Source organism: Oryzias latipes, chromosome 22 (genome assembly GCF_053564925.1).
Source record: "Oryzias latipes strain Hd-rR chromosome 22, Olatipes_Hd-rR_3.1".
In the NCBI taxonomy this organism is placed as follows: domain Eukaryota; kingdom Metazoa; phylum Chordata; class Actinopteri; order Beloniformes; family Adrianichthyidae; genus Oryzias; species Oryzias latipes.
The window spans coordinates 30,342,310-30,362,035 of NC_136258.1; the positions used below are offsets into that span (position 1 = coordinate 30,342,310).

The window sequence follows — 19,726 nt, forward strand, 5'->3', positions numbered from 1 at the left end:
TACAAAGACACGTTTGCTCGTTAGCTTTATTTCCAATCAAATTCAGTGATGTCATCATGCTTGCTGAGGTGCAGCGTCCATCCTTCTTTAGGTTTTTACCCAGCCAGCGAGGCCCAGAGCCCCCCTTATGGTTTAAAAGGGGGCCCCAACTGTGTTTGCCCACACTGGCTTAAGTGGAGGTAGCTCTGCTGGCCCCTGAGTCGCTGCGTTGTCCACCGGGGGGGGTGCTGCCTGGTGCAGCATTCCAGCCCCCTGAGTGCCCACCTGTGGACAAACACACGCGGGGGCCCTTTTGGGGCCCTCCTTTAAACCATAAGGGGCCCTCTCTGGGTATGGGATTCCCCATTCAGCCTGTAAAGCCTCAGTCACATGTTCCCATATGGGGGGTTTGACACGTACGGGTTCTGTGGGTTTTTGGGTTGTCCGGGTCCGAGGAGGTCGTAGAGGGCGGCCAGCTTGACCCGTAAGAACCCGCAGTGACATCAGCGCAGCAGGAAGAAACATCAGACATTCTGTGGTCCACTTGGTCTGTGACAAATCCCACATCATGTTCCTTTACGGAGAACTGGGTCTGGTTCCCGTGGAACGTCATGAAACTGGACCGTAGCGTTGTGGTGTGTGTGGTATCATGAAACATTGTTCGGCTGTTGAACTCGTCTCCTGCCTGCTCTTACTCTGTGATCTGGTATTTTGCATCGTTCCAGGCTTTTGACGCAGCGTTTGTCTTTCTGTGAACGTTTTTGCGTCTCTGTTTTTGGGTTTCACCTCTCAGCAGAACACGTTCCATCATCTGAGCACAGATCTTCAGATTTCAGCCTCTCTCCGGGTGACTTTGACATTCTTCAGCTTCATGAGGTCAAATTTGGTTTGTGACACCAGAGGAAGAGAAAACCGTCGGTATTCAAATGTTTCCACCAGAACCACAAAACGTTTCTTTATTGGACTTCCTCTATGGAAATGAGACGCAGCCCAAAACAGAGCAGTCGTCACTTCACTGAGGATTAAAGTTAAAGGAATAACGTTGAAAAACGTTCAAATAAATGCTGTTTGTTCAGTAAACATGTCTGAGGTTTAGTTCCTTCTCTGGAAGACAGAGGAAGGGAAACTTTGTTGTATTTTTTTCTCGGCAGGAGAGAAAATCCAGAAGCTGCAGACCGAATCTTCCCTGCAGGTAATAAATCTAAGAAACGTTCATGTTTTAAGAAAAGGTCAAGAAGAACTTTGAGTGTTTCTGCCTCCAGCTTTCATCGAGTCTTTAGCTTCGTTTCTGAAATGTGTTTCAGGTTGGATTCATCCAAAAGGGTCAGGTTGAGGTCGTGTGAAAACAGTCAACTGAACTTTTTCTTCTTCTTTTCTTTCATGAATCTGTAGAGGAATCGTAGATTCTCTCGTGGTCGTCTCCCTCCACACTGGAGCTTCTTACGTCTGTGACCCATCCAGCTCAGAAACCTGTTTTCTCTGCTGCGTTCGGACATGCAAAGCCCGCCTCTGCCTCCCAGCAGCCCCCCCCTCCAGTGACTTTACATACAGTTCAGACAACAAACCTTCATCAATAGTTGATTGTGTTGCAGCACAAGGAAGCTTTATGCTTTGGTTTCCAAATGACCGCAGTCACACTCAGGTTCATGTTTATGTCATTTATGGCAAATGCCGACAGAAAAACAGACATTGTCTTCCAGGAATCATCATTTCAGGACGTCAGAGCCGCTTCTGTCCCAGAATAAACATCACGTTATTAACATTTTTCCAGAAACTATTTTTATGTAACCCTGGTTCTATCCTAGGCACTTTAACTTTGGGAGTTGGGTCATCTAGACCCACTAGACAGCGGGTCATCTAGACCCACTAGACAGTGCTCTGAACCTTTTTTCTTCAATGATTTGTGATCTTCACTGGTGTCCATGGATTACATGAAATCTTTCCACCTTTATCCACCTTTGTCATGGTAGGGAGAACACGTCAATGGAAGGGGGGGGGGTCATCTAAGATAGAACAAGGGTCAAACCCAGAAGCCCAGTTTCATGAACAGGTGGGGAGAGCTGTCAGTGAAATGAGAGCGTCTGCATCCTTCAGCATCCCTTCATCCGTCTCACCGTGGATCCGGGCTCGAACCCGCGTGACACGTCAAGGTCACGGACCACAGAGAAAATGTTTGTGCACGTTCATGTGAACACTACAACACGTAAGGGGGAAGTAGGACAGACGCACCCCCACATCCTGCAGACCATACAAGGGGCCGTTAGTGCTGTTCCCGTGACACGTGCACGCTCCTTGCTGCAGCCTGACTGTTAGAAATGACGGATCACGTGCACACCCCGTCCGTGCAGCATTTGTCAGTAAGTAAGTAAATCTTAATTTATAAAGCCCTTTTCTCAGAGAGCGACTCACAAAGTTAAAACTAAATCAATTCAGTGGTGAGACCCAATAAACTCACAGAAGTCAACAGAAATCAAAGTCAGCTGAAAGCTCTCCTAAATAAAAACATCTCAACTTGAGCTTTAAAACACTCGACTGAGTCAGTCTGGCGCAGACGGGGGGGGTCGTTCCAAAGTCGGGGAGCGACTGCCTGAAAGGCGACGTCTCCCGACTTTTAAAACGAGTTTTTGGAACATAAAAGATTTTCATCAGTGGACCTCAAGGAACGTGAGGGAGTTAGGAAGTTAGACGTATAGATCTGGGTTTGTCCCAGCAGGGCTCTAAAAACTAAAATTAAAACCTTAAAATCTATTCCAAAGTTAACAGGAAGCCAGCAGAGATAAGCAGAGGGGGGGGGGGGGGGGGGGGGGGGGGCATGAGGGCACCTATTGGTTCCAGGTAAAAGCCTTGCAGCAGAGTTCTGGACCAGTTGGAGACTTTTGGTTCAAACAAGTAAAAAGAGAATTACAATAGTCTGGATGATCAGCTCCAGGTCAGATCTGGTCAACATCATCTTCAGTTTGGCCACGTTCCTCAGGTGATAAGGAGCCAGAACTCCCACCTCACTGACCACTAGAGCGTGGCGTGAGGACGCCGTGCCACAGCATCACCCGTAGGTCATAAGGGTGGGTTACTTCCATTATCCTGACCTCACGGTACACTTACCCCACACACCACAATGGTACGATCCATTTCATCACATCCCTTGAGGTGGCAGAACCTGACAGACGCCTGAGCTCCCCCTAAGATGCAGCCGCTCCCCTACGACCCCCCATGGACCGGACAACCCAAAAACCAGCAGAACCCGTACGGGTCAACCCCAGAACACTCCAAGGTGTAAAGGGGCAGAACTGCAGTAAACCCCCCAGCAGATTTCTAACAGACTCGTCATTTCATGAGCAGTTTTCCACAGAAACCTGCTCCAGACTTTGAGGTCAGTGAACCTGCCTTCCAGACTTTCAACACAAACGTGGAGCAAACTTCCTTTAGGAGGGAGGATCAAACTCACCCGTCCTCTGAAGAGCAGGCGTGCCGCTCCACCTCAGCAGCCGAATGATGCTGGGGCTGCAGATGGAGACCGTAAAGAGACGGGAATTTGACTTTCAAAGCGTGAGTGGCGGTCAGAGGCGTCATTGTGACACAGAGTTTGCATAATCTCCTTTCTGGTAAACAGACACATCAGGGCTGGCATTGGGGGTGAGTAGCCCCCTCTGGGCCGGGATCTGGTGACCAGAATCTGGTTCTGAAAACTTCTTTCGGGGTTTAAACCCAAAGTGGGGACGACTTCATTCCCGCAGAAGAAAAAGAGCTTTTAGGAACTCTGAAGGTGGGAATCAGCAGAGAATCTGCATAGAATCTTCTGTTCCAGTGATGATGGATCAGTGTTTGATTCTGCTTTGATGTGTTTGTGACAATGATTGACGGTTGATGGTTTTGTTGACTGGGACTCGAGGACCTGACCTTTGCACCACACACACTTCAGGGATGATCTGATCCCACATAAATGTTTTCCAGATCCCGCCTGCACTACAACCTATCCACGACCGTACCCACGGACTACTGACAAGACCCCTCTATCCCCCCCTCCCTTTTTAAGCCTAGCCCTGACCTGAACCCTAAGCTTGACCCTAAGCAGAAGCTGGGGTAACTATGGTGCTCTGGGGTTCTGTCCTCTTTTCTCATCTACTTCTACTCTTCCTCTCTTCTATATTCTATTATTCATCATTTAGTTCTACATGTCTCTGTTTGGTGCAGTGATTCATGTATTGTCCCTCTGTGGGGGAGTGGGAGGACTCCTGCTCCTGTACCTGGTCCCCCCCCTGACTCGTCTGGCGCCCCCAGCCGTCCCCCCAACTCCGTCTGTATGAAGCTCGTCTGCTGGACTTTATATATGTAGTTGTAGATTTAGATAAGTTAATTCTTCTCTAAGAGTTCTGGTAAATCGCCTGTCCGTCCTGGGGGAGGATCCCTCCTTCATGTGGACACCCCTGAGGTTTCTGCTTTTTTTTAAGGGTTTTTACAGAGGAGGGGGGTCTAAGGGCAGAGGTGTTAGTTTAGCAATCAGCTGTTGACTATGTTCTAAATGCTTCCTGTTTCTATACAGTCATCAGTGTGAAGCATTGAGACGACTGCTGTGATGTTAGACTCGATTCTTTACATTGAATCATAAATCATCCTAAACTGAAACTTTATTCTCCAGTTATGAAAACCATCAAAGAAAAACTGATCTGGGATCCATCTGAACCCTGGACATGCTGCCCCCCCTCCCCAAATATCATCCTCCTCAGTCAGCTCCTCCTCCTCCTCGTTGGGATGTAGGAGGAGCCTGATGCAGTTGACAGTTCATGGTGTGAAGATGATGAAGTCATCTCAGGAACATCTGCATGAAGTGGGACTGTAAAGTGTGGACTCGGTTCACGTCAGTCCAGGTCTTCTTCCTACAGGAAACATGCTTCGCCGCTCCACGCCGCCGTTTCACACCGCCGTTTCATACTCCACAAACGGAGAGTCGGCCTCTGGAAGAAACCTCTCCGTTTCCTCTGGCGCTGCGTCCTGCAGGGCGGGAAGACCGTTGGCTCCTTTGTGAGAAGATCCTGGCGGCGCCGGCAGCTGAGGATCAAGGACGGCGTGAGCTCAGCATCAGGTAAATAACCACTTCCTTCCTGTTTCCAGATTCCTGCTCTCCTTCACGGCTCCAGGGCAGCAGGAAGCTGAGGCTCCTCACTGACCAGCTGAGCTGCTGGTTCAGCGTCTGACACAGAAACCTCATGGTACTCACAGACTGGGTCAGATCTCCACCGCAGAACTTCATGTCATCAGGCGGGAACCGGAAAACATTCCCAAACAGAGGGAAGACGGTTCCTGGTTCCAGGTCCTCCTGCCTCTTCGGGCCTCACCAAAAAACAGGACAGAGCTTTAAAGCAGACCCATGAGCAAGGCACTGGTAATGCAGAGGAGCTGGCATACCTGTGAGTAGGCTGACAGCCAGACCCACCAGGACCACGCTGAGGCAGCTGAAGCCGCTGTACCACATGTAGGACAGCGAGTAGAACCTCTGCAGTCCGCTCTGCGTCCTGGAACCCACACACGTTACAGAGACAGAACAGAGCCAGAACAGAGCCAGTCAGACCACGCCCACCTCAGAGCGGCCTCCCCGACGGCAGACGTGTTGTGTGACGGCGGAACGGCGCTGCAGCTCACGGGCAGCGCCCTGCCGGCGCCGCTGCGGGTCACGATGCTCCCAATGCCGACCCAGAAGGCCACGGCCAGACCTGCAGCCAGACCTGCTCCGGCTCCCTGCAAACACTGAAACTGCTGACCAGAACCAGAACCACGATGCCTTCAATGCGGGTTGACAGGACTGGACCCAATCGGGTTTTTGTAGAACCCACAGAACTTCTGCAACCATGCACTGAAGAGCATAAGGAACCCGCATCAGCATGACCCCATGAACCCGTCAACCACCAGGACCATGGTTCTGCATCAGGAACCCGTCTCCACCAGGACTATGGTTCTACAACAAGAACCCTGTCTTGTCACCATGGGGAGCCGGGCGTTCAGTTGCTCTGCTCCCCGGCTTTGGAACTCACCCCCCCCCCCCCCTGACCCCCACAACACTGACACACTCCCACATTTCAAATCAAAGCAAAAAACTCATCTTTTCCAAATGGCCTATTCACTTTAACATTGACCTTTTCGTGTTTTTATATATTTTTTATTTGATTGTGTATTTATTTAAATTGTTGTTGTTTTAACTGTTTATTGTATTTTATACTGTATACATGCTGTGCCGCGACCTTGAGTGCCCAGAAAGGCGCCTTATAAATAAAATGTATTATTATTATTATTTCTGTTGGCTCTGAAACTTCCACAAATCCTTTCAGGGTCCAGAACCACCAACCCGACTCACAGTGGAGTTGGCCCATGGAAAGAACATCCCGAGACAGAAGAGCCCGAGAACTGGACCCCCCATCATCCCGAAGATCTTCAGAGCCACCTGGAAGTCACAGAGCAGGTCTTACTCCCACAGACAGCAGAACCCCTCCTGATTGGACCAGAGAGGCTTCCGGCTCACCTGCAGTACCGAATCCCCCATCAGGTGGGTCAGGTAGGCCATGAGCAGACACAGGAGTCCGTAGGACAGCGCTGCAGAAGAACATCAACACTTCAGCCCCACTGGACGGCCTGGAGACCCGCATGAGGTCTGCAGACCGCCCACCTAGAGCCTTGGACAGCAGAGTCGCCGTTTCTTCGGACATCGCCGGGAAACGCGGTTTGATGAGATCCTCCATGGTCACCGTGGCCAAAGAGTTGAAGGCGGAGGAGATGCTGCTGCAGGACAAACACCAGCGAGCCTCAGGAAACATTCACAAGTTCAGACAGAACACGGTTCTCCAGGAACCCGGACATCTTTTGGAGCGTTCCAAAAAAAGTCACCAACTTTTAACCCGATGTGAGCTGGACGACACGGAACCTCTGCTGTTTGACACCACCACACACCCACCCACCTCCACCCACACACCCACCTCCACCCACACACCCACCTCCACCCACACACCCACCTACACCTGACCATTCATTGCCTGGTTCATACAGATCTCTGGTGGTTCTGTGTATCTGAAGGTTGATGTGTTTGACAGTCTGGATGAGTTCCTGCGGTCAGAACCTTCTGGATCAGCTAACTCCATTAAACAGACCGTCTTCCTGTCTGCAGCTCTTCTTTGGTTTTTGGCATGACTTTAAGCTGCTCTCCTGAGTTTCTCTCCTGGTTTCTCTGAGCTGCGAGATGCTGAGGAGGAGGCGGAGCTTTAATGACCCTCAAACCTGAGAGCGGCGCTGAACAAACAGGCAACAAAGAGCCCAGGCAGCCCCGGCAGGTCCTGCAGCATGTCCATCACAAAGTAGATCACCATCTGTGGAGGAAAGAACACGTTACAGCTCCTCCTTTATGCTGTAACACAAACATGCAGCAGAGAAGTACAGGAAAACATGCAAATGTCCCATGATGCAGCAGTTCCTGCTTCCACTTTGCATATATTTTCCTACCAGATACGCACATAAACTCATAAAATGCAGAGACTGTGTTTCTGAGGGAAACTCACCGCGTCTCTGGAGGAGCCGCCCACACGGCCAGAAAGGTCCTCGTCGCAGTAACGTGCAAACATGACAAGTCCCATGATGCAGCTGAGAGCCAGCGCCAGCTGCAGGGCTGGAAACACCATGTAGCAGGACCTGAGGAACACGGACCAGAACCGTCACCCAAGGACCGTTTCAGCCCAGCAGACCGATCCTTGATCAAACAGCATCTGGAGAAGCAGAACCCAGCAGAGCAGAGAGCCTCACTCCACTCTGCACCCACGGTCTGACATGGAGGTGGCAGTATGATGGTGTGGGAAAACTCAAGTTCAGGTCCACCATCAACATTCAGCAGATATGGTGAAGAACCAGGACGGAAATGTGATCAGAGGTTCTGAGAGCAAACGGAGCTTCAGAGTTTAGAGGAACCTACTCACCTGATGGCCTCTTTCTCCGTCCGGGAGCTCAGGTACCTCTGAACCTGAGCCTGGTTGACCCCGTACAACGACAGCATCAGGAAGACGCCGCCCACCCCGAGGGTCCAGAAGGTGTGTCTCTCTGTGGGATCCGGGTTCAGACTGAAGCCCAGAAGAAACAAGTCCACCTCAGTTTCAGAGCAGCAGTTTGAGGAATCGCAGAAGACGAACGACGACTGCACCTGAACCCGATCAAACATCAAGTCTGCGCGGCGGCTACGCCCGCGTGCACGTCTGCGCGGCGGCTACGCCCGCATGCACGTCTGCGCGGCGGCTACGCCCGCATGCACGTCTGCGCGGCGGCTACGCCCGCATGCACGTCTGCGCGGCGGCTACGCCCGCATGCACGTCTGCGCGGCGGCTACGCCCGCATGCACGTCTGCGCGGCGGCTACGCCCGCGTGCACGTCTGCGCGGCGGCTACGCCCGCGTGCACGTCTGCACGTCTGAAATCAGTTTTTAGGCTGATTTCTGCAGAATTTACCAGAAACCCTCGTGGTTCTGTGAGGTGTCGGGTTTTCCAGAACCTCCAGGTTCTACGTTACAAAACAGTTTGAGGAGAGGAATGCTGCGATAAATGACCCCCCTCCAATAAATGACCCCCCTCCAAGCCAAACGGGGGCTCCGGGAACACTGTAATCTGATTACTTCAGAGCGGAGGGAGAAAAGACTTCCACTCACTCCAGACCTGAGATGCGGTTTCCCTCCCAGACTTTCCTCCACACCTCCGCCGGCCCGCCGGTCTTCTGCACCCCCACCACGATGACTGCCAGCTGCCCCGCGAACATCACCCCCGTCTGGAAGACGTCTGTCCAGATGACCGCCTTCAGCCCGCCCTGCCACACCAAACACCGTTAGGTCGGGCCGCTGGCGCCGCTTCGGCGCCGCCTGACACTCACCATGGTGGTGTACAGCGTGCACACCAGCCCGGTGGCCAGCACCGCCCCCCACAGCTGGAACCCCGTCACTGAAAGACACAGCGCAGCGCTGAAACATCAGACCCCCCCCCCCCCCCCGGGGAACAAACGGGTTCAGGGCGTACCTGCATTCAGCGCGAAGGCGGGCGTGTACACGCACACCCCCATGTAGACCACCTGCAGACACACACCAGGGAGGAGTCAGCGAAGGACCGCCTCCTGGAGCCGGAGGTCATCTCAGGAGATCTCAGACAAACAGGCTCATCACCACGGAGACGCTGCACCTGACCTCCATCAGTCTGCTACAATAGGGGGCGGAGCCTGTGGCTGTCAGGACCTCCCTCTGGAGCAGGGGGTGGGGTGGACCCCAGGCCTCGACGTCCAGCATCCTGCTGGGTCTTTTAAAAAAGCTGGCGTGCATCTACCCACCTGGACCAGGTGTTTTTGGCCAAGGAGAGGCTCCTTTGACGCCCCTGCTCCAAAGGAACCACAGCCCCCTCCACCTGTGAGACTCCACCCCCACCCCCACCTGTGGGACTCCACCGCCACCCCCACCTGTGGGACTCCACCTGTGGGACTCCACCCCCACCCGTGGGACTCCACCCCCACCCGTGGGACTCCACCCCCACCCTCACCTGTGAGACCCCACCCTCACCTGTGAGACTCCACCCCCACCCGTGGGACTCCACCCCCACCCGTGAGACTCCACCCCCACCCTCACCTGTGAGACCCCACCCTCACCTGTGAGACTCCACCCCCACCCGTGGGACTCCACCCCCACCCTCACCTGTGAGACCCCACCCTCACCTGTGAGACTCCACCCCCACCCGTGGGACTCCACCCCCACCCGTGAGACTCCACCCCCACCCTCACCTGTGAGACCCCACCCTCACCTGTGAGACTCCACCCCCACCCGTGGGACTTCACCCCCACCCTCACATGTGAGACTCCACCCCCACCCGTGAGACTCCACCCCCACCCGTGGGTCTCCACCCCCACCCGTGGGTCTCCACCCCCACCCTCACCTGTGAGACTCCACCCCCACCCTCACCTGTGAGACTCCACCCCCACCCTCACCTGTGAGACTCCACCCCCACCCGTGGGACTCCACCCCCACCCGTGGGACTCCACCCCCACCCGTGGGACTCCACCCCCACCCTCACCTGTGAGACCCCACCCTCACCCGTGAGACTCCACCCCCACCCCCACCTGTGGGACTCCACCCCCACCCCCACCTGTGGGACTCCACCCCCACCCGCGGGACTCCACCCCCACCCGTGGGACTCCACCCCCACCCGTGAGACTCCACCCCCACCCTCACCTGTGAGACCCCACCCTCACCCGTGAGACTCCACCCCCACCCGTGAGACTCCACCCCCACCCGTGAGACTCCACCCCCACCCGTGGGACTCCACCCCCGCAGGTGTGGAGAAGCACAGCCGGTCTGAACGTAGCACGGACTCACCATTTGGAAGATGAAGGTCAGCGTTCCACAGACGCGCACGGCTCTGCTGAAACGCAGCTCCAGGTACTGGGAGACAAAAGCACAGAACCGTCTCTGTCTCACCGTCACCATGACAACGGCTAGAAGCAGAGTGACAGCACACCTGGTAGGCACTGGACAGGTGGAGCCTGTACAGCAGCGGGATGAAAACGTGCGCTGGGATGAGGAGCCCGAGGACGTAAGCGCAGCCGATGAACCAGTACTGCGTGCCGTGGGTGTAGACCTCAGCTGGAACGCCGATGATGGCCACGGCGGACTGGAAGGAGGCGATGAGGGACAGGGAGACGGGGAGGCAGCGCATGCTCCGGTCCGCCATCAGGAACTCCTGCGTGGTTCTCTGCCGCCCACCAGACACGGCGTGGTACAGCCCGATCCCTGCAGACGCCGCCAGCAAGAGGCCGAAGATGACGTAGTCCGTCACCGTGAAGAACTTGTGGTCCATCCTTTTTGGGTTCTGGCTGCAGAACGGTCACGGCCTCATGCAGAACATGGGTCACATCCATCAGACGAGCACCTGGAGGAAACGAAGATGAGAAGGTCCTTCCTCGAAGCCCACTAATGCAGAAGAACAGCAGGGTCTCCTCAGCTTCCAGGAACCCCGTCAACCTTTAGGACTTGAGCTAAACACCAGGAGGAGCTGAACCTGAAGATCAGTCTGCAACACATCTGCACGGAGGTGAAGGTCGCTGATGCACAGCTGCAGCATCCCACAAAGGACTCTGTTGCAATGTCTCTGAACGTTCTGATGTTTCCATCAAACCGTGGCTTCTAACAGCAGGACCATGAGGAGACCAGAGAACCTCCTGGAGCCCGAGGAGACCAGAGAGCAGAACCAGCAGGTTCTGCTCTCTGGTCTCCTGCTTGCTGAGCAGAACCAGCAGGCTCTTCTCCAGGTTTCATGAAGCTGTTGACTGCTTTACAGTGCGATGGAGCTTCAGAAGGCAAAGAACATCCGCTGGACGTCACCGATGCAGTGGAGGAACAGCAGCCACAGACTCCATGAACATCTGGAACCCTCAAAGTCCAGAATGTGCAGATGTTTGCTCCTCGGCAGAGAACCTCAGCAGCTCTGAGCCGCGTCTCTAAGCGCGGCTGCAGGTTCAATTCCAGCTACTTTGGGGGCAGCAGTGCCGGGAATGCTGCATAAACACGATTATTCAAGTCACATCTGTCCCGAAAACTTTGGTTCATTCCATTTTACCTTTAATCCGCGGTCATCCGGGTCCTGGCAGCCTCACGTGCACCTCACAAACGCGCCTTTTTCACAAAACAAGGGCGGTTTTCGGAGCAGTTAGATGTTCGGTTTAAAAACCATTTTTCATGTCTCACTTCAGCCGCGTGACCTCACAGGACAGGTGACCTCACACCCACTGTACTAATCTCGCGTGCTCCGAGGGACCCGCGTCTGCTTTATATTGTCTTCCGGGTATGACGCAGGAGCCTGCGCCGCTGACGTCACAGCAAGCGCCAAATCCAAACCGTTTTTTCTATCCAGTAGTGAAAACCTGAATGTTTTATGTAAAATGCATGTAATGTGTAATATGCTTCCCTGGCACTTCTGAAGTTTACTTTGCAAAATTCTGTTTTGTTGTGTACTCACGTTTTGTACAATAAAGTTTAAAAAAAGTTTTTTCTATCCAGTTTTTTTATTTATTTACTTTTTTGTTTAACATTTAAAATTACAAATCAAAAATATATTTATAACAATACAATACAAGAATAAAACACAGTTTTAAATACAAATAATTATTGTTTTAAACGTTTGAAATTCTTAACTGTTAAAGGACAAAAATATAAGTAATGTAATTTTTAAACTGGTAATAAAGAATAACTGAAGAAGACATTCACAGAGGGAAAGAACAAGTAAATAAATAAAAATGCGAGAGTTAACTCGTGTCATTAATCCCAAAGATTTACAGACGTTAATCGTTTTTGAGTCTCTGTATTTTTTTAAGCAGAAATTGATTTTAAATATTGCTGCAGTTCAAATTTCAGTAAGAAGAATTACATTTTTTTATTGGCAAACCTCCTTTTGTGAATATGAATTTAGCCACGAATAACAACATGTTTATTTAAAAATAGAAAGCGATCTCTGTGTTCACAACTATGAAAACCAAATATTACATTTTTATAATATAGTTGAACTTAGCATCAACAATAGTCGATGATCAATTTGTGAACTTCTTTCATCCTGTATTGATCGACACCCCCCCCCCCCCAATCTCACGTGGATTTTTGTGATAATTGTGGCAGAAAAAGCAGGAAGTTGTAGCTGTTTTTTCTAAGAGATAAAATAATAGTTAAATTAGAAAATTAGCTGAAATCCTGGAGATGGAAAATGTTTTTAGATCAGTTAATGAGGGCAATTTCCCACGGCACACTTGACCATCTCCCACGGCCACACTGGTTGAAAAACACTGCTCTAAGTCCTCCCCAGAGCTTCAGGTTTACATCTTTCTATCACCAAATGTGAGGTTTCGTGTTTTTTTGGTGATACATGAGAGGATGCAGAAGACAGGACTGATGGAGGAAGCTGATTGGCTGCAGCCCAAAGGAAAAGAAGAAAGAAGATCTCATCCAGATGATCCAAACCATTCCAGCAACGGATGTAGAAACTGTGGAACATCTTTTCTTAGAATGTTTGCATGTAAAAGAGCTTTGGTCTTCTTTTCATAACTGTATGAAAACCAAAAATATTATCATTGACCCTTGAAATTGGAACACCACTAAAAGTCGATGAATGGATTAGAAAACAGTCTCAAACTATTCTCTAAATCTTTGCTTCACGTGAATCACAAGAATGCCAGATATTGTGTAATTTCTTTGTAATATAATATAATGTAATAAATACTTTTGTATTAGCAACTTTTTAAAGTTATATTTGTTTTCACATTTGTTTTTGTCAACCTTTATCTCATCATTGATAATGACGTCATTGACAGACATGCCGTGATTGTTTGTTAAATACTTGCTTCTATTATATTCACAAATCTAAATTCAGCAATAAAGCTCCTAATTTTCTTGATTTTCTAGCCCAAGTTAGATGTTACTTACATTCCATTTCCCCCAGTACAAAACAAAAAAGTTATTAAAACGTATCACCTTGCTCAGCTGTATAATTTAATGTAAGTTTATTTTTTTGCTTGTATATCCCCTGGCGTTTATTTTGAACATTTGATGTACAGTTTATTGTTCCTTGTTCTTTTGCTGTATGTCACTTTTGCTCTGCATCAATAAAAAAAAAAAAAAAAACTTCAAGCTTCAATTAAAAACAAAACAAACAAAAAACGTGTGGAACTGGGATGGAGGCGGAGGACGCCCACTGCGCCTGCGCGTGACGCACCGGAAGCCTTCACTGGCGACTGGCGGAGCCGCTTACCGGAAGTTCTTTGAAATTCGGTGGGAATGTTTGGGTTTGGTTCCGGGGATCCTCTAGGACTGCAGCGGAGATCCCGCTGACCCGCCGTAAACCAGGATCGTGCCGGCAGAAAACCGGACTCCGGTAGAACACCGCCTCCATCTTGGCCCCGCCCCTTTAGGCGCCAAATCCAAACCGACCCGCGGCTGACGCCTTCCAGATCCGCGAGGGGATTCCACACCAACTCTGCGGTCACGCCATGGAGAACGTGTCCACGAACGGTGCGTGGCCGACTCCCTGACCGCGGGGGCTGCTGGGAGATGCTCAGTTCTGGTTTTCACGGACCTTTTTCTGCTCCACAGGAGTTCTGACCCACCTGAGTCAGCTGGAGGTTCGGGCCCGGAGCCCCGGAGGCCCGGAGACGCAGCGGAGCCGCGTGAAGGAGCTGCGGGCGGAGGCGGAGGAGCTGCGCGGCCTCAGGGAGCAGCTGAAGGCGGAGATCCGCGCGCTCAAGGTGGGCTCCGGTCCCCGGTTTCCCGGTCCTCCGTTCTGAGAGCGGCCGTGCAGCAGTTCTGCCGGGTTCCAGCAGCAAACCTCCAACAGGATCCTGTTGGAGGTTTGCTGTGGAACATCCAACAATCATCCAACAGGATCCATGTTTCCGTCAGCATCTGCAGGAGCTCAGGTCGTCTGCAGACCCCCGCCCCTCGGAGGACCCCCCGCTGCTGCAGATGATGTGCAGACAGTTGGATCTGAAGGATCTCCTCCATGGCCATCATCTCATAGGTACCCACCCCCAACCCCCCCTCGCTTGTCCGGCGGTGCAGGGCTGACGTGTGCTGTCGCAGGCGGATTGGACGCCGTGCAGACTCGCCAGGGCAGAGCGGTGTGCGTGTCTCTGCAGACGACGTACGAGGGCGTCTTCCTGGAAACCTTCAACCTGGAGCTGGAGCTGAAGCCTCGAGTCCGGATCGGCCGCCACAACATCCCCCCCTTCGTTCCCCTGCAGAGCCTGGCGGAGCAGAGCCGCCTGCAGACGGACCCTGGGGCGTTTCTGAGCACGCTCAGTCAGCACCTGAATGCCTTCGTGGGCCGCAGGCGGCAGCTGCAGCTGGTCAAGGTGGGAGGCGGCAGCGGCAGGCGGCAGCTCAGCGGCAGGCGGCCGGCGTCTGCACCGTCAGCCTGACGCTCTGTCCTTCCAGGAGCAGCATGCGTCGGTGGAGGTGATGGAGAGCAACCTGCCGTGCTCCATCCTGGTGCTGCTGTTCACCGCGCAGACGGAGAAGGCGGCGGTTCTCTGCACGCTGGAGTACTCCGACCACGGCAGCCGTCTGCCCGGCCGGGTCGTCCTGGACTGTGAAGGTGGGACGGCGTCTGCAGCGCCGCAGCTGAAGGTGGTCTGCTTCTCAAACCCCTCTGCTTCTCTGCAGACAAGCAGCTGCTGAAGTCTCCAGAGTGGAGGAGCTGCTGTGCCACGCTGATGAAGACGCCGGTGCACAGAGCTCTGGCCAGAATGAAGAAGAGCAGCCTGATCCTTTAGTGGAGACACGCTTCAGCTTCTGCTGCTTCAGTCCGGCTGCAGAAAAGCTCTTTCAACCTGCAGCTGACTGCATGCACACACACATCTGCACACACACACACACACATCTGCAGACGCGCACACACATCTGCACACGCACATCTGTACACACACATCTGTGGAGAAACACACACATCTGCACACACAGATCTGCACACACACACACATTTGCACACACACACACACACATCTGCACACACACACACATCTGCACACATCTGCACACACACATCTGTGGAGAGACACACACATCTGCACACACACACATCTGTGGAGAGACACACACACACATCTGCACACGCACACACACATCTGCACACACACATCTGTACACACACATCTGTGGAGAGACACACACATCTGCACACGCACACACACATCTGCACACACACATCTGTACACACACATCTGCAGAGACACACACACCTGAAGATACACACACATTTGCACAAACCCACACCTGCGTGCTGCATTCAGGAGCCTGTGAAAAACTGGGAAATTGATTTTTGTGAAGAAATTTTTCAGTGAAGAGGGAAATTTCCCAGCGTTGTGCCGCTACTCAAACGCAGCACACATTTGTGGTTGTGTTGACAGAAGGTCTGACGTATGCACGCTCGGTCCACGTGCACGCTCGGTCCACGTGCACGCTGTTTGTGAAATCTGAACAGTCGGAGCATTTTAGGGCTGAGAAAGCGTTGCATGGATAAAACGGTCGGTAACCTTTGACCTCTGTGCTGCGTTTGCTGCTGCTTGTTCACGTCTGTTGCAGCTCACCTTTTTCTCCTTGTAGTTGAAGGTTTTTTTGGAAATGTCGACTATTTTCTATAAAATGTAAAACTACTGAGTGCAAATCAGTAAAAATGAAATAAAATCATTTGAGTCTAAATGTGATTTTCTTTTTTTGTTTCCCTTATGATCAGTTATAACATTTTGTTCAGTTTTCTCCTAGACTTTCATTCATCTTCTTAACCGTTTATTCCCTTTCGGGGTCACCGGAGCCTATCCCGGCCACTTGGGTGAAGGCAAGGGACACCCTGGACTGGTCGCCAGTCTGTCGCAGGGTAGAATATCTTCAATCACACATCCAGTCACTCTCACACGTATGGACAATTTAGAGTTGCCAATCAACCTATGCAGCATGTTTTTTGGACGGTGGGAGGAAGCCGGAGACCCCGGAGAAAGCCCACGCATGCACGGGGAGAACATGCAAACTCAACACAGAAAGGCCCCCCACTGATGTTGTGTTTTTCATGTCCCCCAGCCGGGACTTGAACCTGAGGCCTTATTGCTGTGAGGCAAGAGCGCTAACCACTGCGCCACCGTGCAGCCCCCTCTCGTAGACTTTAATGCTTAAATTTTCATTTACTAACACAAACTATGCTGACAGTCACCAAGACTTTAAAACATGAGTTCTGAGACGCAGCTCTGCCACTAACTGCTGTTGCCATGACAACCGCAGGCTCTAGGTCATAGAGCTGCAGAAATGTGACTGGAACATTTTGGTTCTGGAGTCCAATATTCTGCTGAAAGGATTTAAACAAAACTGAAACCTTCTGATGTCCTGCGGCGCCCTCTTCAGGAAGCAGAACCAGACACTTCATCTGGGGGTGTGGGCGTGGCCTCTCGCTGGGGGAAGACCTACCACTGAAGAGGAAATCCTGCGGTTGCTATGGAGACTGATGGAGCTGTCATAAGCCGCGGTTCCAAGTCCAAAATATCTTTGATCGGATCAAAGGTTGGATCAGAATAGAACTGTGTACATGGATCCAGAAAAAACTTGATCCGAATGGAACAAACGTCTCACTTTGGGTCAGAATAAATTATTGTGACGCGCAGGACTGAATAAAACACCGGAAACAACTGTAGAAGAAGAAACAGCGAGTTGCGTTGTAAACAAGCTGAAGACAGAGTGAGACGATCTCCTAAACCGCATTTTATTATTGTAATCATTATTATCAAGTTCTTGTTTAACCTTTGTTCTATCTTAGATGACCCCCCCCCTTACATTGAGGTGTTCCCCCTACCATGACAAAGGTGGATAAAGGTGGAAAGATTTCATGTAATCCATGGACACCAGTGAAGATCACAAATCATTGAAGAAAAAAGGTTCAGAGCTCTGTCTGGTGGGTCTAGATGACCCCACTCCCAATGTTAAAGTGCCTAGGATAGAACAAGGGTTAATCATATTTTTTAATCTGTGTTTTTTTTCTTGGCCAAACGGAGCCGGAAGGAGTCTTAGGATTAGGCTAATACCTGCTAAGAACAACATTTAGCCCTGGATGCAGGTAAATCCATGCAGTCAAAGCTGCGATCTGTGTTATGGTTTTGGGTTCTGTTCAGGTTCTGTGTGGGTGTTCTGAGGGTTCTGTTTGGGTTCTGCTGATCCTGAACAAAAGAGTCAGGACCACAGCATTTGGCATTTGTTGTTCATTTGTCATTAACATGGACGTTACATCATCTCATAGGTTCCTGTCAATCATCCAAAACAAACTACCAGCATCATCCACCATAAGGACATTTTTCAAAATAAAAGCAGATATTAGAATCAATAGAAATGAAACAAACAGGTTGGAGGGGGGGGGGGGGGTCACGTCATGCCAGAGAGCAAATAGAAAAATGTGATTTTCTGAAAAGTTCTTGTATTACTCAAAAATACTCGATTACTGATAGCGTCAGGAGTAGCAGGAATGCGTCTGTCCTCACTGAGCGTGCTCAGTGCCCACCTACACAGGCGGGGGCCCGTTGGTGTAGCTGAGCATGGGGTACATGGAGTGGGCCAGCGTGTTGGACTGGGCGCAGTAGTCCTCCGACAGCGGCAGCAGGAAGGCCAGGAGCAGCAGGAGCAGCAGGAGCAGCTGGAGAGGCAGCGCCACCCACAGGACGCGCCGCAGCCGCGACGCCCGGGGGGGCAGCTGTCCGTCATCAGAAGGGGAGGAACCGGATCCAGCGGCGCTGCGAAACCTGCTGGAACACACGTGCACGCCGAACACAGACTAATCAGTGGTTTCACAGACCCCCCCCCCCCCCCCCCCCCACACGTTTACTCCTCAGACAACAAAGTAATCAGATTACATTAATTTACAGTAACCTGCTCCCTTTTCTTCATTACTAATAAAAACAGCCCTCCCCCGCTCCATACTCAGCTTTAGTAAAGTCATGTTTTAACAGAAATAGAGCTGGATTCTGGGGGAGGGGGTCCTGGGGGGCCACATGTGGATACAGGACTCAACTGTTGTCTCATCAGCTGTTGTACTCCCACCACACACCAGGGGGGGTCCACACCAAACGCCATCCAAGCGGCAAATTTACTGCCAAACGCTCATCCTCAGTGAGTTCATGAAGATGTCGCTCCTGCTGCGTGTGGGAGGAGCTACTGCACGCAGCAGGAGCGTGTGGGAGGAGCTACCATCCAGAGTTTTTAGCCTCACTGCTTCAACGTTAGACGTGGTTGAGGTCTGGGGGGTATTCCAGAAGCAGATTATGCTAGCTCCCACGCTTTACTTTCATTCAAATTAATTCAATTAAGTAGGTGTAACTTTGGTGCTGCTGTTAGATCGGCACCGCAAGGGATTGTGGGATACCATTCCCTTTGCCTGTCTGGACAGATTTGGGTTTAAGTGTGGGTTTTTGACCAAATGTGTTTAGTTGTTTAGCTGTTTTGTCAAGTTATTTCGTCCTACTATACTTACGTCTGCACCATGAGTGAGAGGGAGGGAGAGGATGATGAGTTTAAATAGAACCCCACCACATCATGTTACAGTGACAATGATGGAAATTTCTGAATGACTTTTTGCACGTTGTGCATATTGTTTCGTTCTTTTTATTTTTATACAAATGAGAATATCTGCCAGCTCAAACTTAGACACATGAGAGTTCAAGAAATATAAATAATTAAGATGGAAAAAAGATACGTTGAATTGGAGTAATATGACATTTAGTTAGATAAATATGTAAATTTGAGTTGTATAAACAATTATTGAGTTTTATAGACGTAAGAAATTAGGTTGAATAAATTTAACTCAATTACTTGTTATTAATTTAAGTTGATAAGTTATATATATATATGCGTCACAAGGAAAATGGAAATGGAAAGCAGAAACTCTTTCTTTTGATGATGCAGCCGTATTACTTTTTTGATGGATGTATAATCTTCATTCGCCATCATTTAAATCTCAGACTCCGTCTCACTGAGGTATAGCGCTCTCTTTTTTTCTCCACACGTTTCCATGGTGACTCCAGAAATCGGCGATCCGTTGAGAATGTCTTTATGTACCTGCTGTGCACGTGCATTAACCCAGGGTTACCAAGTGGAGAGTTCAGGGTTAAAGTCAGGGGAGTTTAAACATGCTTCCTGGAATACCCCCCCAGCTTCTTTTATTTTGAAGAGTTCTACAAAAACCTC

General features: G+C 51.0%; 3 protein-coding genes across 24 annotated transcripts in view; 1 reads left to right on the forward strand and 2 right to left on the reverse strand.

Moving 5' to 3' along the window:
- Positions 1-4,586: 4,586 nt before the first annotated feature.
- Positions 4,587-11,817, reverse strand: slc5a6b (solute carrier family 5 member 6). Its single transcript, XM_023951594.2, has 16 exons — positions 11,589-11,817; positions 10,491-10,901; positions 10,349-10,414; positions 9,009-9,060; positions 8,866-8,933; positions 8,648-8,802; positions 7,929-8,069; positions 7,518-7,647; positions 7,240-7,328; positions 6,635-6,747; positions 6,491-6,561; positions 6,326-6,412; positions 5,555-5,712; positions 5,383-5,489; positions 5,195-5,307; positions 4,587-5,025 (listed from the first exon to the last, which is right to left on the reverse strand). Exons 2-16 carry the CDS (start codon positions 10,827-10,829, stop codon positions 4,891-4,893), a joined length of 1,824 nt encoding a protein of 607 aa, XP_023807362.1. The 5' UTR covers positions 10,830-10,901; positions 11,589-11,817; the 3' UTR covers positions 4,587-4,890.
- Positions 11,818-13,720: 1,903 nt separating this feature from the next.
- cenpo (centromere protein O) lies at positions 13,721-16,210 on the forward strand. 2 transcript variants are annotated; one of them, XM_023951956.2, is made up of 6 exons: positions 13,721-14,026; positions 14,108-14,259; positions 14,414-14,531; positions 14,594-14,865; positions 14,948-15,107; positions 15,176-16,210. In XM_023951956.2, exons 1-6 carry the CDS (start codon positions 14,005-14,007, stop codon positions 15,283-15,285), a joined length of 834 nt encoding a protein of 277 aa, XP_023807724.1. In that variant the 5' UTR covers positions 13,721-14,004; the 3' UTR covers positions 15,286-16,210. The 2 variants fall into 2 exon arrangements, with proteins under 2 accessions (XP_023807724.1, XP_023807723.1); XM_023951955.2 differs by having other exon boundaries at positions 13,742-14,026; positions 14,396-14,531.
- A 1,526-nt stretch (positions 16,211-17,736) lies between these two features.
- syne1b (spectrin repeat containing, nuclear envelope 1b) overlaps positions 17,737-19,726 on the reverse strand; it is a 107,275-nt gene continuing 105,285 nt past the window's right edge. For 16 of the 21 annotated variants that reach the window (XM_078941269.1, XM_078941265.1, XM_078941273.1 and 13 more), the window contains one exon: positions 17,737-18,288. In XM_078941269.1, coding sequence (XP_078797395.1) covers positions 18,048-18,288 — 241 coding nt within the window. In that variant the 3' untranslated portion in view covers positions 17,737-18,047. The remainder of the gene's footprint in view (positions 18,289-19,726) is intronic. The other 5 variants (XM_078941278.1, XM_078941275.1, XM_078941263.1 and 2 more) reach the window with 1 other exon arrangement.